General features: G+C 44.2%; 1 protein-coding gene across 1 annotated transcript in view; it reads right to left on the bottom strand.

Annotated features, from left to right (window-relative positions):
- Positions 1 to 492: 492 nt before the first annotated feature.
- ADCY5 (adenylate cyclase 5) overlaps positions 493 to 17073 on the bottom strand; it is a 205283-nt gene continuing 188702 nt past the window's right edge. The window contains exons 13-21 of the mRNA XM_048308669.1: positions 15614 to 15730; positions 14715 to 14879; positions 12253 to 12428; positions 7970 to 7996; positions 7013 to 7145; positions 5624 to 5887; positions 5081 to 5285; positions 4267 to 4391; positions 493 to 3056 (exon numbers count right to left, since the gene is read on the bottom strand). Of these exons, the coding sequence (XP_048164626.1) occupies positions 2928 to 3056; positions 4267 to 4391; positions 5081 to 5285; positions 5624 to 5887; positions 7013 to 7145; positions 7970 to 7996; positions 12253 to 12428; positions 14715 to 14879; positions 15614 to 15730 (1341 nt within the window). The 3' untranslated portion in view covers positions 493 to 2927. The remainder of the gene's footprint in view (positions 3057 to 4266; positions 4392 to 5080; positions 5286 to 5623; positions 5888 to 7012; positions 7146 to 7969; positions 7997 to 12252; positions 12429 to 14714; positions 14880 to 15613; positions 15731 to 17073) is intronic.

Raw genomic sequence — 17073 nt, forward strand, 5'->3', positions numbered from 1 at the left:
CTGCAAGGTTTTGTTTCTCAGCTCTGCCTCAGGCTCCTGTTAATTGGTACACTTATATGTAGTGTTTACTTTTACCTGTAAAGATTGAAAACGTTGCATTGGCAGCAGTGCTGCCTCCCTCCAGTGTCCTTGAGACGACAAGTACTGAGGTACCTGGGAAATTCTTTGGCAAAGGTGATGTGCATTTTAAAATACAAACTTCTTTTTTTTAGTAGGACACACACAAACAAATTTAACCAGTTCAATTATGCCAGTATATTTTGTCAGCTGCCCTGACACTGATTCCAGGGGCAGTGGGTGCACAGGAAGTACCCAGGGGATGTTTGCTGTGTAGCCAAGCCCTTGGGGCTCCATAACTGGGCAGTGCAAAGGACCAGGGCATCCATCAGTGCCAGACAAGACCTGGATTTTTCTACTTGCAGATCCAGCATCTCCTACACAACTTATATCTGATCCCACCAGCCAGATGCAGCTAAAATAAAACAGAGACACTTTACCAGTGAAACAGTGTTTAATATAGTTAAATTACTTAAATAGATTTCAATTTCCATGGGAAATCATAACTGTATCCATTTTTGCAAGATCCAGAGTAAAAGAGTGTGTGAATACCCCTTGAAATGATCATGACACACTGTCAACAATCACAGCTAGAGATACTGGGGACTTGAAATTTCATTGACAACACAACTTCATAAGATGAATCAAAAGTTAAGAAGACTGCAGACTTTCGGAAAGCAGAGAGCAAACCTAAAAGCAAGTGTATGGCATGAAGATAATGAAACTCAATGAGGGACAAAGGGGATGGGAGGTGGAGGAGGGGGAGAAAGGCTTAACAGCGTGATGCAACTTAGGTATTTTGCAAACCAGGAAAGATGTAAAGGAGCAAAAGTATAGTACAAGGGCAGACTTGGCAGTTTTACAGAAGTCAATATACTATACTTTTCAGAGATGTTTCCTAGTGGAAGGGAGAAGGAAAGGGGCGATGCCATTTAAGCTCATGTTTAAATGGCTTAATGCTTGGGTCATGCTTAGCAATAGAGCAAATTAATTAAGACAGGTCCATGGATTTTCACTTATTCTCATTGTCGAGTATGAAAAAAAGAAATTGCCACCACCATAGTGCAATCATTATGCTGTGAGTACTACAATAATTCTGCCCTGAGAAGAGTGGAAAACAAGTTTATTAAATGTCAAAAGACTGGAGTAATTTTTAGTGCTAGCCAAATTCAATATCAAAACTTTCCCCTCATAGAATATAAAAAATATAGCTTTTTTAAAATTATTTTCTTTTTTTAATAAAATACCAAGGGATTTTTCTTTAATAGTTAAAAAAGGTACATAAATGGTAACAGTGAACTATTCAGAAACCCCCCCACTAGTGATAAAGCCCAACACAGTATCAGTGTCACTATTTTAAGGTCGACCAGCTCATATACACACTTGCCATCATAATTTTTTTTGAAGATCACCTAATTCCTGAAAATTGAAAATCTGTGAATCAGTTTAAATAAGTGCTTACTACAGGAAAGTCAACTCGATGCTGCAGCACATAGTTCCTTGTAATCACATGGCAGTTACAATGTCAGACAACTCTCAGCTCAGCAGGATTCTATTAAGACCATCTATGAAAAATTATTTTTTTAAAATAAAAGTTCAAATGAGCTTTTTTTCCTTTTCTCATAAGAGCTCCTGTTAAGAGTTAGAAGATTAGGTTAGAGCTCTTTTTGACATGTTTGATACCGTCTCAGTAGCTAAAACTCAAAGGTCCCGTTTCCATTGGGAAGCTGCCACCCTCCGCTGGAATGCTGCATGGAACAACTCTGTGACTACCGCGGGTTTTTCCTCTTCTTTGGGGTTGTAGATTTTTCTGGATTTTCATTTTAAAATGCATGATTCAGCCTGGAAACTCACCTGTTTGTTGTTGGTTGATTGTATAGTGATAATCTGAAAACTGCCAAGTCTGTGTTCAGAGTATTACGCAGAAAAAAATTACACAAAAGTCTACAGGTTATATACACCTCCTCCCACACCTCGGTGTGGACAGCCTGCCTTCTAATTTATATATAATTTACAAAATATAGAATTTGGTATATCTGTTAGATCTCCATGTTTTCAATATTACAAAATAAAAAATACAAAAAAACCCACAACAAATTTCAGGGGAGCTCCCCCCACAAAGTGTCTCTTGTTTACACCTAGTCTTTCCCATGTAAACTGATAGATACCAAAGAAGAGCACAGACGACTTTTTAATAAATATGGTTGTAGAGCCATCTTCCTTTATCTTGATCTTCCCCTTCATCAGGTGTGCCAGCCCCACTCAGAAGAGCAGTCATTTAGCAATGGAGAAGAAGGGAAAAGAGGGGGTCGAGGCTATAATGTCTTTTCACACTAAAACATTACCAATGCCCTTCTAAAAGGCCTTTTTGTGTGCTGCAACAGTGGGTGTCAGTTTTGAAAGCCCATTCAAAACAGCTAATAAAAGCACAGTGGTACACTTCAAATAGCTGGCAGTATGGGATGGAAACATTATGGGAGTGCAAATCCATTCCAAAATAATGCTTTGTAGTGAATCATACATTCCTTCAACCAACTAAATATTGTGTTGCGTCAATAAATATTTAAATAGCTTCTTATGCCATCCTGTGGTAGCAGCCTTTTTAAAAAATGCCGAATTCATGTCTTATCTGTGAACTCTGTAGTGCACATCTTTGGTCAACTTAGCACTCAGCCAGGAACAACTCCAAGGTGGTTTCTTTCTCTTGCCTTTCACGATGGGTGGCCAAAGAATTTGCTGATACCAGCTCTAGAGTCATGGGGTGAAAATTCAACCGAGCCACATGTTCAGCTTCACTGCCAAAAAATTATTCTCCGATTCACAATCCTGGGTAATGCAAAATCCATCTTTGTGTGGTGCTGCAGTTGCTGCTAACTAATTGGAGGCCCTTCATTTAGAAAGTAGGTGGTCATTTCTCCTTTCCCTTTGACCTTTATGACCCCTCGATACTCCAGCTGGTAGTTGTTGGCTGCCAAAACCTGGTACATGTCCGTGGTTACCTGCAGAATAAATGAGAGTAAATGGATGCTTGCCATGTCTTCCACACAGTCTTTCCATCTGCTTTTGGAGGAATTGATGGACAAAATTAAAGTAGGATCAACTGTTTTGTTTCTTAAGTCAATCAACATTTGCACGTCAGTCACTAACTGAAATGTTGGCACAAGTTGCTGAACAAACACAACCATTAGAACCTGAGAAAGTAGAGATGTCACACACACGTCACAACTGGGAAAACTGCTTTTAAGGAGGTCACTGGATAAAGTGTAACAAATTAGTTGCATTTTTAAAAACACACCAGTAGTTCAGTCTACTCAGATGCATTCATTGTATCACTGGAGTGGCAGTAGGAAAACAGGTCAAACTTACTAAAAGAATCCTCAAAAATTGCGTAGAAGTTACACAGTGGATGTACAGCTTAGAAAGGGATTGTTTTTATGAAGGAGAAGGTAGTGGGCAATGGGAGAGAACTGATCAAATGGAATACTCTAACCAGTATCCAAATGTCTCTGCAGATGCTAGTCAAAAATAATCACTTGTGCTGCAGAACAACAGAAGTTTAAAGACCAGATTTCCTGAGATATTTATTTATTGCAATGTATTTTCTCATCCTTTTTCAGGTGTCTTTACAGACCATCTCATAGGGAAGCTTAAAGAGTGATGCATAAATAACAATGCAATTAACTGACAGGCAAGGAAACAGCGTGGCTGCCCCTCTTGGGCTTTACATCAGCTGCTCTATTTTTATAACCCTTCAGTATTTTCCCAAGGAATGACATTCTGTTACTGTGGACATTGGCTCAGCAAAAGCAGAACAGTGGAATTGAATCACTGGAAAGGTCACGTCTGAAGGCCAAGGAGATGTGTGGTTATCAGACAGGTCCCATTAACCCCTTAAACAATCCTCTTTCTCTGTTGTGTATCCCCATTCTGCTGATGCCTGGACCCTTGCTGGCCTCACACCACACATGGCACAGTGAGCAGCAAAGTGAATTACAGAAGTACATATCTGAATCAGGCCCTTGGAAAATGAAACAACCACCACACACAGCTGAGCAGCACATGTGAGCAGGGATCAGACAGGACTGTGCTCAGCGCCAGTGAGGCACACGGGGAAGGAAGCTCAGCTCAGCTCAGCTCTTCCACACAGAACTAAAGTGCAAATTTTTAAACAAAGGCTCATTTAGGTAAGTTTTCCAGGGATTGCCTTACCTGAATCCTGTCAGGCACTCCTGTGCTGTCCATTCTGCTGGCTACATTCACTGTGTTGCCCCAGATGTCATACTGGGGTTTGCGGGCTCCTATCACCCCAGCTACGACAGGACCAATATTGAGGCCTGGAAGGAGAGGAGAAATCCGCTCAGATCCATTTGCTTGAGGCAGGTAATTTTTCAGATAACAAAAACCCACCCTGACGCTCGTTGGTTCTAGCTGTGCTTTACCCTGACATGTAAAGCTATGGCCAAACTGAGGGGAGAGAAAGGTTAGAATAAAATTTGGCTTCTTTAATCCATTATGCCCAAGTGACTGGCAGCTCAGGCTGGATCTGCTCAATCCAGAGCTACTTTCTAGTGCCAGATAATGGGATGAAGTTTGTTTGCCACCTGGCTAACAAGCAAACTGCTCGCTTGAAGTCTGTACATACCTGCTGCAATGCTGAGGGCCTGCGAGGCAGCAGCCCAGCACCTTCCAGAACAAACGCCACACTTGATATCCTCACCCTTTTTTTTCTGTCGTTTTTTATTCCCTGACTTGAAAGACAATTCAATGTCCAAGAATGGCAGAGCTGGAAGCACAGGGGCAAAAAAGAGCCCAAGCTCAACCACTATGTAAGACCATGCTGTGATAGGAGCTACTCCTACCCTAAAAAATGACTGTGATGTTTCATAGAGGCCGAAGTGGTCACCAGGCACCAGACAATCAACATCACTGTACAGCTAATGTAACATCTGTGGTTTTTACTCTCCATAAAATCCCCACCTCAGAATGACCACTGCATGGAATGCTGTGAGCACACGGCCATTACCTATCTTCATCTGGAAGTTGTTGAATGAATGTTCATTAATGTATTTCATTTGGTCCATTAACCTCATGGCAAAATCTGCGAGAGCTTTGATGTGTGTCTTCCCTTCCTTGTCGTAAGTGGAGTCGTTGAGGCCTGAGGCAGCCATGTAGGTGCTGCCAATGGTCTTGATCTTCTCCAGCTGCCGGAATTGGTCTTCGCTTATTATCTGTGTCACAAGAGCAAAAGAAGCAAGTAAACCTTGATGAACACACAGGTGCTGGTAATGTCTGTGCTACATGTCCTGCCTTGCTGCAAGCATTACAAAGTAGTGGACAGAGCCAGGAAGATACAGGAAGAAAGGAGATTAGATATTCGGAGGAGTGACAAGGGAATAGAAGGGATTTCAGTGTGAAAAAAAAAAATAAAACTGAAGACTCCTAGAGTAAGGAGAAATGAACCATGGCACAAGGATTTGATAAACCACCTTCCCTCACGAGCTCAGCAAAGCCCAGCTAAACTCATGGATTCAGTTCACTCTGTTCACCCAGGTTTTCTGTGACTTACTTCATCAAAATCAGCAATGATCTCATTGAGCAGCCTCAGACACTCCACCCCTTCGTTGTTGGCTTCCAGCTCCACGTAAAACTCGGAGAAGTTGCTTATGGAGGCGAACATGACAGCCACACACTCGCAGGACTGGTAATACAGTTCATCATTGCGCCGCTCCTGAGCCAAGAAATGGGCTGCCACATCCTTCGGCAGGATGTTGTGGAGGAGGCGTCTGTTGTAAGCCTGCAGCTCTTCCATCTCCTCCTTCTCTTCGGTGGCCTAGTTTAGGGGGGAGACACAGTGATGCACTTACTCTTTTGGTAGCTGCTCCGGGGAGGGGAAAAAAGCTGAAAATTAACTTGCAGTGAGGGCAGAAATAGAAGGGGGGAAACTGCAAGGGAGAGCAGAATCAGAGAGATGCAGAAACTTGTGTTTTGCAGTGGAAAAATCCATCTCTTCGTGTGCACACATGTATGGAAAAGCAGGCAGAGAATAATGCCAGAATCCAGCATTGTATTTCTGAGCCCTGAACTGGGTAACCACTTAGCTCACCCTTTCCATTGTTTTACCATTTTTAAATGAGGATTACAATGTTTATCTGCTTCCAAGGAGCTTTAATTAATTGTTGCTTCCTCAGTGCCTCTAACTCAAACCACAAAGAGCTATAATTAGAATGATGTCCTGCCACCCAGAAGGTAGACAATCTAAATAAAACCTGCAGTCCTGAGGCCCCCCAGCCATGAGTGCTGGACAGAGCCCAGGCCTGTCCTGCTTGCTTGGCAATCACATACAGTGCCCTAACATCACTCATGGGCACAAGTAGTGAAAACACCAACAGTGAACCCAGGGACAGGAGCACAGTGTGGCATTATCCACAGTGTGTTGGTTACCCAGTACTGCTGCCTGGGGGCTAATGAAGGCTGGACATTGAGCCAGTTCCCACTGCGTAACAGGAAAGTGAATGAAAATGCAAATGTGAATCTTTCACACCCTTAAACACAAAAACTAAAGCTCACTGAACTCTGGGAAACAATTCAGCAGTGAATATGAGCTTCCTATACTTATAAATTGTGTTATATTACATGTTCCTGCAGCAGTAACAGCTCAGGTGCCCAAATTCATTAATCTCAACCTTCAGATGTATAACCCTTTACTATGGGGACCATCCAAAGTGCATTTACAAGGAAAAAAGGGGCTGAAGAAATAACCGGGACGAGAAGCATGGAGTATGCAAAGTACCAGAGAAGAGCAGAGCATTATTAACATGCCCAGTTATAAGCCAGATTCAGATTAAATTCAAAGGCACTTTATCACACTCCTCAGCTTGACAGTGAATAGCTCAGTCATTTCATATTAACACCAAAGACCACGTGTGATCCTCCCACACAGCCAATACCCACTAACCTGAAGTTTCCAGAGGAAATCAAGCCTTGCAGTGGATTCCACTTGCTGAGCATGCAAGTACAGTGCCAGGACAAAGACAGTAATGATGACAGGGGTCACAATCTTCAGTGCGACTCGTGTCATCACTGGGGAGCTGCAGCCAAGGAGAGAGCAGAACTTCTCTGTTACTGGAAGAACACAGCCTCGCCACGCCCCGCACTCCCCACTTTAAGGCTAACCAGCCTCTCAGGAAAAGGTTTTTTTTCTTTCCCCTCAAAGCCTGTGTTGGTAAATGGATAAACAATACCTGCAAAAAGCTGGGGACTCTGGCTCATGGGTGCCAGTTTCTAAAGGAGGAGTTGGAAATTGGAAATGTAATCCAATTTCTTAGAAAAGGGTTGTCATCAATATAAAGGTCACTCTTCTGAGAATGGCCACACATGCTCAGGGTGACAACACCGAAATGCTGATAGCCCCTCAGACTGTGTTCACCCTGTCTTCTGCACTGGCTTAGTCAGGCTCCTGAGTCTGGAACTGTTCTAACTCATGGCTTCTCTAATTAGTCACTTCTTAATGGGCTTTGTCATGTAAGTGCTCTGTAAGCTGAAAAGAGCACTAAGGTACATTCACATCTCTTCTGACAAGCAGGCAAATAAAAACTGTTAATTATAAATTATGGAGTTATACAGTATGAAAATATTTTGATAAAACCTTTGAATTGTATTACAAATAAGCCCTGAGGTGTTCTATAAAGCAAGCTGACGTAAGTCCCACAGGAAAGAGGATGCCCTGAGAGTAGCTATACATACAAAAGGGCAACTCAGTCCACTCAGGGCATCTGCAGTGTGTCGTACCAGCTCACAGCAGTGCACAAACAGCAGACACCGCTGGTGAGTCAATGTGCTGATATTGCACCTTGTGAACAGAAAATACCTACCAACAAAAACGTATAAAATATTTCATGCCAAAGTGACTCACCATGAGGATGTATCATTTGCAGCCACGCTGAAAAAAAAAAGCACAAACACAAGGTCAGTGGAGCGTTTGACTCCCTGCAGCTCTTTTCCTTCCACACATCATTGCACAGCACCTCTGCAGTGTGGCACCTCTAACACTGTGTGGGGCTACAGCTCTTTTGAAGCAGAAAACCACTAAAAGATGGGGGGGGAGGAGAAAAACGGCCTTCTGAGCTACACTCAAAACTCCACAGAGTGATAACATGACATAGTTAATGTGGGTAAAATATCTAAGAAGCATTAAGAGTGAGAGAATAATTTGGGATTTTAATGTCAGTGTGGGATGCTTGGCAAATGCTTGTGCATCCATCACTACTTCATTAGGTCAGACTGCAAAATTTGACCTAAGGAAGAAAGCTTTGGGCTAATATCTTGTGAGGGATAGCTCCTTTTATTGTGGCATGGAGATGTGTTTAATTCCTTTAATCCTGCTCCCTTCTTCTGCACATTCCTCAACGACAGCTTGTGCCCAGCTCTGAGTATCACACAAAAGGACACTGAAGAAAATCCTTTAGCACATTCCTATTACTACTGGCAATTCTGCAAAGTACCCACGTGCATCAGAGCTGCTGGGGGAGATGGAGGGTGTGTTTTTTGACACTGAAAGCACAGAATGGAGCTTTCTAGGTAGGTAGCAGCTGTCTGAGCTCCTGATTGATTGATTGCTTAATGCTGCTGGCTTTGTTCTTGAGTGTGGGTGGAGTATTAGGTGGCTGAGAACCATGCACAAGCATCTATTAAAACACTATTTAAATGGAAGGAAGGGGTTCAGTGTTTAAATTACTGTAGTGTCATTGATTCAATTAGAACTTTGCAGGCTACAAACGTGACATTAGCCTGAGAATGTCACAGCTCTCTAGAGAGCTTCAGGCCACAGTTTCATGGGGTTGGAGGGAACCTTGCTACACAATCAGACATCTAAATGATCAAAATCAAAATAGCCAAGGGAACCTAACAGGGCATAACATCAAAAAATAAAAGCATAGTGACTCTCTAACCTTGTTTGTTCCAAGACATTTTCTGCAGTTCTGAGCATGGAATTTCTTCTGACAGATTTTGCAACCCACTGTTGTCTTGCACACAATCTATTGCATGGCTCTTGGCCAGCTCCAGCACTGAACATGTGAGCTTGGACATAGACACGGTTTGGAAAGCCTGGGGACTCCCACATTAAAGGCTGGATCTAGCTGGAGACACTTCCCACATGCAGCATGATTCCCCTGCTTCCCTGAATCACCACCTGGCCAAGGATGACTGACTGCCCCCCTTATCACTCTCTCTTATGATGGGAGCATGGCAGACCTGACCCTTAGTACTGAGGCTGCAGCTCACTGTGGGTGTTGCTCTAAAATCTTCATCAGGACCTATGAAGTGCAGCAAACCCAGTATTTACAATAACTCTGGATAAGTGAGGATGCCCAGTGCAAGCAGTACGGGTGTTACATTGGTAGGTTGTTCCCCCATGGAACAGACATTTCCAGTAGCAGATGGTTCTTTAATTACTGGAAGGGAACACAGAGAGAAGCTTGCTAAATACACTCCTGCTCAAGTGAAGTGCACATTTTTAGCAGGGAAGGCAGTTCATTTTGGAGACAGCTCCCATAGGACTGGAGCATCTCACTTTTCCCAGCCTTGGTGGTAAGGACAGACAGCTGGAACAGAAATGATGGGTTTGATGAACAAATCACGGGGCAAAGCTCTTTGGGCTTCCCTGTGCAAGAACTCAATTTAGAAGATCACATTGGCCCATCACATCTTTAAACCAATGCATTAGTTTTATCTTCTGCACAGGAAAAAGGTTACACATGATAGCCCTGTGCATCCAGTTACACCCCATGTGTCACACACTGGTGTGGCTGCATGCAGTCAAGTCTAGCAACTCCCAAAGTGCTGTAATCAGCCTTTCAGCTGCTTGCATGCTGGGTTGGTTTGTACACAGAAGTGTGAAGTGACATCTGCATCACTTCTAATTAGTCAGAGTACCATAATGGCTGCAGAGCCGACACTAATTATGTAGCTACAATGGGCACCCAATTAAAGTAGTATGAGGTCATGGTGGCTTTTCTTTTTTTTAGTATCAGCTGGACAATAAGGTCCATCTCTGAACTCTGTGCTACATGCTGAGCTCCCTTTTCCCACAACACACAAATGGCCTTCCAGACACTGAGATAATAAATAGCCATCCACAGTGCTCTTTGGACAAAACAAATTGTCCTGGATTCCACTGGAATAGAGTTAAATTTCTCCCTAGCTGGTGTAGTGCTGTGTTTTGGATTAAGTATGAGAATGCTGCTGATAGTGTTTATACTAAGTCAAGGACTTTTCAGCTCCTTGACAACCCCAGTGAGCAGGCTGGAGGGACACAAGATGTTGGGAGGGGACACAGCCAGGACAGCTGACCCCAAGTGGCCAAAGGAATATTCCATACCATATGGCATCATGCTCAGTATGGGAGCAGGGGGGAAATCTGGCCTGGGGCTGCTGCTCAGGAACTGGCTGGGCATCGGTTGGCAACTGGTGAGCATTTCTATTGTGCATGACTTGTTTTGTCTATTCTAATTAAATTATTATTATTATTACTATTACTATTATTATTTTCTCTCTTTTCTGTCTCATTAAACTGTCTTTATCTCGACCCATGAGTTTTCTCACTTTTCCCCTTCCAACTCTCACTCCCATCCCAGCACAGGGCAGTGACCAAGTGGCTGTGTAGGGCTGAGCTGCAGCTGGGGCTGAACCAGCACACAAATCCCATTTAGTGAGAGATAATACAGCATCAGAGAAAGCTATTTCTGGGAAAACATGCTAACCTTCTCCACTTTATTACTGACATTCTGATTGTGAAGTGATGTAAATTATACTTCCAAGTGCTGTAATTTCGCTTAGTGCTTGACTTACAAGAATGAAATTATGTTTGAGATATAAAATGCTTTTATTTCACTAATTGTGTTAGAAAATGCTAAATAGCTTCTGCTGATGGAACACCTAATATCTGAAAAAAAAGGAAGAAAACCTCATTCTCCCTATACCTCCCGACAGAAAACTCCATGGGGTTTCCTACCTGATTTCACTCAGCTAAGAAAATAATTTAAGTGATTACTGCCAATGGCAGCGAAAGCTACACTTCCATTAACTGGCAATGCCAGCAAAATCTGTATATCCTTTAATTATTACTGGGCACACAGGAATGCTGAAATCATGGAATATTCATGTGAAGGAGAGGAGTAACCAGGTGCATCAGGCTTGAAGGGCTGATGGTTAATGACCATACAGAAATTTGAGCAACTACAGAAGCTATTTCATAACACACAAGGTAGCACTGGGAAGGGCCATGGAAATCTCAACCACCCTCCTGTCCAAGGCAGGAGCAACCACAGCTATCAGCCTTGACAAACAGTTCATCTGAATTGGCATAATTTGATTCACTCACATTTAAGTACAATTGTTGCCTACAAGGGGAAATCATCAAAACAAGCAGTTAACACAACAACTCAATTCCCAGCCAGAAACAAAACTTGTGGAGGAGGACAGGCTTGTGGATGTGCCAAACTTGCCTCCCTGGTGTGGCCTCCAGGAGATGAGGAACCACCACAGTAGTGGAAGGAGGCTGCCACCGGGATTAATATGCAACCTGATGACAAACCAGCTTTTGTAAGTAAAAGGGCAACTGTCCACTCCCACTGAGCCCAGACCCTTCTGCTGGGAATTGTGTTGAGCCCAGGTGTTACACTGGCTTTTCAAACAAGGACATGTGTCCAGCAACTGGCAGGAGATCACTGGCCAAAGATCAAGCATCACCATTCCACCACCCCAAGCTGGGTTTGATATATCATGGTGGTTCTTTATCCCATCCCTGAGTGAGCTCAAGTTTGTTGGAGGTTTTTTTTTTTCTCATTTGAGAAATGACATTTCTATATTGGGAGTGTAATACCAGAATTAAGAATGACTAACTACAGCTCCTCATTTCTGGAAAAAAGGAAATACAGATCCACTCTGATTCCAGTTATATTCTGTTATTAATAGATAGTTCATTAGTCAAGTCCCACATTAAAAAGCTCTTAAAGGGAACTGTATTCTCCTGCTCTTCAGAGGCAGAGAGCAGCACTGGGAAAGCTTTATCTTCCAGCCATGACTTCTCTGGTATCCTGCACTTCCCTTGCTTGCACTGCCATGCACCTAAATGCCACACTGAAATCACTGTGGGAAAGAAATCAGGTGAAGATTTCAGAAGTGAAAGGCACTTACTAGGTGTTAGCTGTAACCAGGAGATCTGCATTGTCAAAAAGGTTGACCCCTGGCACTTCCACAATGAGAACATATATAAATTCAATGATTAACATAAGGATCAATTTTCCAATACAGCTGATCTGAAGGAACACAGAGCAGGCCAGGAGACTCAATAAGACACTGTAGGTGAAGTACTGTATAAAGACAAAAATGGGAAAAAAACCAGAAGAGAGATGAGTGTCAGCTGGATAAATCAAAATTCAAAACAAAGGAATCTAAACAGAAGAATAGAAAGGGATTGGTAGTTATGTAGTTGAGCTGACCAAACCTGGGGCTGCCTGTGGGATTCTCCCACATTACAGAAGCTAAAACTGAATGGATAAAGAGGAAATTCAGTGGCATTTTTCTTCAGGCGTTATGTGCTTTACACTCAAGAGGTGCGGGGCTCACAGCTGGACACCCAAGGTTGTGACACAGCTTTTCCCTGGACACAGTTACTAAATTAGCTGAAAGAGCCACCCAGTTATGCTGGATTAAGTTGTGCTTTAAGGTCAAATTCTGGACTCAAATTTCCATATCTGTACAACACATAGGACCAAGGATATTGGCAGTTCATACTCCTGGACAGATGCCCACTTGAGGCCAACGGGAAAGCCCTGATCTTGCTGACGTGACACACTGGCTCCATCTGCAAGGTACAGGCTGGGCAAACGTCCCTATGCACACCCCATGCCCATCCCATGATAATTTGTCCTGCCAGCAGCTGCAGACGTGCACGTGTGGCTGTGGAGCACCTCTGCCACGCCCGGGTGGTAAGGCAGCAGCTCCTGCCAGGCCAAGAGCTGAGTGTCCAGTATGCCAGTGCTTCCTAGTGTGACTGCAGACTGCAGGTGCCATTTACGGCTCCTGGGAAAGATAGCAGGGATGCAAAATGAAGAGAGGCATGTTATCCAGCTCACCACCTTCCTGCTATCAAATCTGTGAAGACTTAAGCTTCCACTCTGTCTGGACAGGCCTATTTCTGGCAAAAACCCCATATCATGTGCCTGAGGCAATCCATCCTTTCAGTGAAAAGCAAGCCCTAGTTGAAGTAGAAATATGCTTATGTTCTGAGCTCATTTATTAATAGTCATCACTGATATATTAAATTAGAGAAAATAACTTGTACAGCTTGTACTTGACTCCTCAGTTTCTAGAGAAAGGGTGGATGTTCCTTGTGACTGAGGGGTAGGATTCCACCATCTCCTGAATGGACACTGGGAACAACAGGCAACACCTGCAGCAGCTCCAACATGTGCCTTGCGGAGTGCAGGGGAGGGACTCCTCACTTCTTAGCCCCCTAAACAGCAGGACCTGGCTCAAGGCTGCCGGAGCAACCTCAGTATGCAAAATAGTTATTCCTCATTGCTTAAAATTCCTCTCTGTCCTGGACCAGTAGTCCATACGAATTCATGGTGGGCACAGACTGTTTCTAGCTCTCCACTGTGCCAGATTCTGCTCCTGGGTCTTTCTGTGGACACACTAAAGCCTCTGCAAGGTTGAAAGTCACAGTAATGGTGGTCTCAGAAACCTCACTGAATCACATAAGGACCATATTCCTGTTAAGTTAAATGGAAATATGTTCAGTAGGATACCAGGACTTTCAGTAGCACCTTGGACATCTGGATGGTAACAGATCCACCATAAATCTGTCAAGTCCCCATAAACCCAGATGACCTTGACATAAATTCTACCTCCATCCTAGACAGAGTTGTTTTTCCTTTTCAATTTCCAGTAGACAACACATGTAACAGCTGTGACCTAAAAACTTGGAGAAAGTTCTTGAATGGCTATGCAAAAAGATTGTTTTATTTTCCTTTGCAAAGTATTCTACCAGTGTGTAAAACCTATTTGGGCTGGTTTGGGTTGTGGGTTTGGGGTTTTTTTTCCATTAGAAGCATTTTAATTTTTTCTAAACAAAATGCCCTGAAGATGTAGGAATTGCATTGCAAATCAAAGCAGACCACTGTCTGGGCAGCTGACCTGTCTGAGGCCAGAACCCACCATACCTTGGGAAAGAATACATAAGCAAAGTTTTTAATCAGGATATAAAACAATGGAGGAAAGGGTCAAATCTATGACTAGACATTGGTTTTCAGAGAACTGATTTTCAGATAAAGCTGAGCACCCACAAACTCCTTTGAAATGACTTGCAGTTCTGCATGCCATTAACGACCTCATGGAGAAAGGACATTTCTCCTGCTACAGGCAGGCCCCAACTATCATAAAAGACTACTAATTATTCAGCCCTGAAGGAACTTAAACGTTAATGTGGATTCATAATAATAACTTCAGACACTTAAGTCTGAGTGTAGTGTGTCAGTCCTGTAATGTCAGTCAGGAAAAACCTTGCTTTCCTCAGAATCACTGAGATTTATTCACACAGGTTTTATAGCCTTTCTCCAGACCAACCTCTGCAACCCATTTTTTTCAAGCAATACCTCTGGAAAGTTGCAGTTGGGCAAAGGACTGTCACAGAATCCCTGCAAGGTGCCCAGGCTGTAGTTGGAAGTCAGGTTGCTGATAAGGCATATGTCCACCCGGTCAGGAGTGATGTTGTATTCAGCAGCCATGCAGCTGGCAAGATCCACAGTGCTGCACATGAACTGGAAAACAAAGATGGTATTAAGCTCCACAGCACAGACAAAGAGAAGAAAACAAAATAGTTTATGTCAGTTAAAAAGGTGCTTGGAAATGGCTGTAGCAATGTACAAAATATGCAACATGAAATCATCAGCTTATGTTTTATTGCATGTGCAATGCCTATGCTTTTTCTCCTCCAAAATATTAATTAACAAAATCCAGGCGCTAGGGAACAGCCGGTCTCTCTCTGAGCCTGAACTCAGCAGTGGTGTCTGATTGCACAGCCAGACCAACTTGGTCCCAAAAGTGCAACTCAAAACAGAGTGGTCACCATGCCCATGAGCTGATCCCTGTACTCAGAGCAGGAGGCAGCACCGTGCAAGGGCTGGCACAAAGCCCAAGAACACTTACATCCCACTCAGTGTGGTGGGAGTTAAATAACACATCAGCCTCGTGCCAGCCCTTCCCGCAGGTATACGCTTCAGGCTGGCTCCTGCACTTGGAGCAGAAGCATTTAAAGAATCACAATAGGACCTGGGCACAAATCAGTGCCAGGCACATAATGGGCTCTAGGGATGGAGCTGCTGGGCTCCCATTTCTTTTCTGTGCCCAAAAAGCAAAGGCCACCGACCTCAGTTGCTGTCAGTCCTAGGCAGGATGGTGTTAAACTCAGTGGTTTTAAGGGTCACGATGCTGCAGAGCACCAATAAGAAAACAATGCAGAACTGAATAGATCAAAAGGAAATAATGGACATACCATGTTGACAAAGGCAGACAGAAAAACCAGGATAATGGCGAAGACTCCAACTAAGGTGCTATTGGTCCTGGACTGTACAATCTTCTTAGAAAGAGTCTGGAGAGGAACTGGGAAAAGCTGCATGAGAGGGAAAAAAAAAAATCAAAGAGACACATAAAATCCTTGTTTGTTTTACAGATTACAAACTGCATTTGAGCCACCCGCATCCTTCAGCGCAGGTCTGTGTGCCTGCTGCACAGGGGCTGGAGGATGGTGATGGGGGATGGCGGCTGTGGGACAAGGGCGAGCAGAGAAGTGATTGCCTCGTGGCAGCAGGCCCAGCTGGCTCACCAAATCTACTTAGCCCTTCCTAATGGGAGTGATGGCTCCTGAGCCCAGATAGCATGGCTTGCAGGGCTGTGCTCATCCTGTCGTGAGAAGCAAACCACAAGCCATCTGTAACTGAAATAGCCAGGAGCTTGAGCCTGGAAATTACTGGAGCAAAAATTTTAAAAAGCAGAAATGAAAATACACGTCATGATCACCAAGGCGTATCGTAGGACTCTCTGGTGCCATTTCAGACACAGACTGTTAAACAGCCCAGGCCAGCCCTGTGATCTGTCAGACCCTCGCCGAAAGGCGCTGCAGAGATCAGCTGGCCAGGGCTGGTCTGTGGCACTTGGCTCCCCCCTCACATGGCAATAAAAACACCCGCGGGCGAGGCAATCACGGAGCTGCTGCAGCCTGACTGCCTCAGTGAGTCACTGCTAGCAGGGCTAGGAGCTCCCTGCTGATGGCTACTGACTGCGGCCCTGCAAGCCCTGCTTCAGGTGCTGCATCGCATTCCGGGTGGAAACAGTCTGTGTGTTAGAGCAGGGACTGACCGGCGCCCTTCGCAGCCAGGGTCACCCCTCAGCACGGCCTGAGGCCTCCCTGCACTGCACTGGCTGCCGAGCCAACCCTCTCCTTCCATGTGCCACTGCTGTGCTAGTGGAAGCTCGGGGCTGGAGCAGGAATGCCAGGAAACCCTCGTTCACTGACATGCTGCCATGAGAAATTGTCCTCCCCCATGCCAGGGCAGAGGAGCTCTGCCCAGGACTGCCAAAGCCTTTTCCAGAGCCCAACTCTCCCTTCCCTTACGCACTGCATGAATAACCAAGCCACTAGAGGGTATTTTTAGAGACACAAAGAAACAACAGCACAGTGCCATGGCACTGCAATTTAACTATGACTAATGTTTCTATTAAAAGTCTTGCTTTTCCCTTTTATCCTTCACTCTTACATCTTCGGAGATGCAACATTTTGTCAGTGCTGTGCTTCCCACACAGCAGCCCTACAGTGTAATTAGCAAGTGTTGGAGCGGCTAAGGCGCTGATTAGCTGGGGACTCTGTACAAGGAGAGGTTGTGGCAAGAGTTTTGAAAGAGCTGATTTCACCTGCTACCAGCACATGCTCCAGGTGAAAGGAGAGGGCAAGGCTCT

Source organism: Corvus hawaiiensis, chromosome 7 (assembly GCF_020740725.1).
Source record: "Corvus hawaiiensis isolate bCorHaw1 chromosome 7, bCorHaw1.pri.cur, whole genome shotgun sequence".
Lineage (NCBI taxonomy): Eukaryota > Metazoa > Chordata > Aves > Passeriformes > Corvidae > Corvus > Corvus hawaiiensis.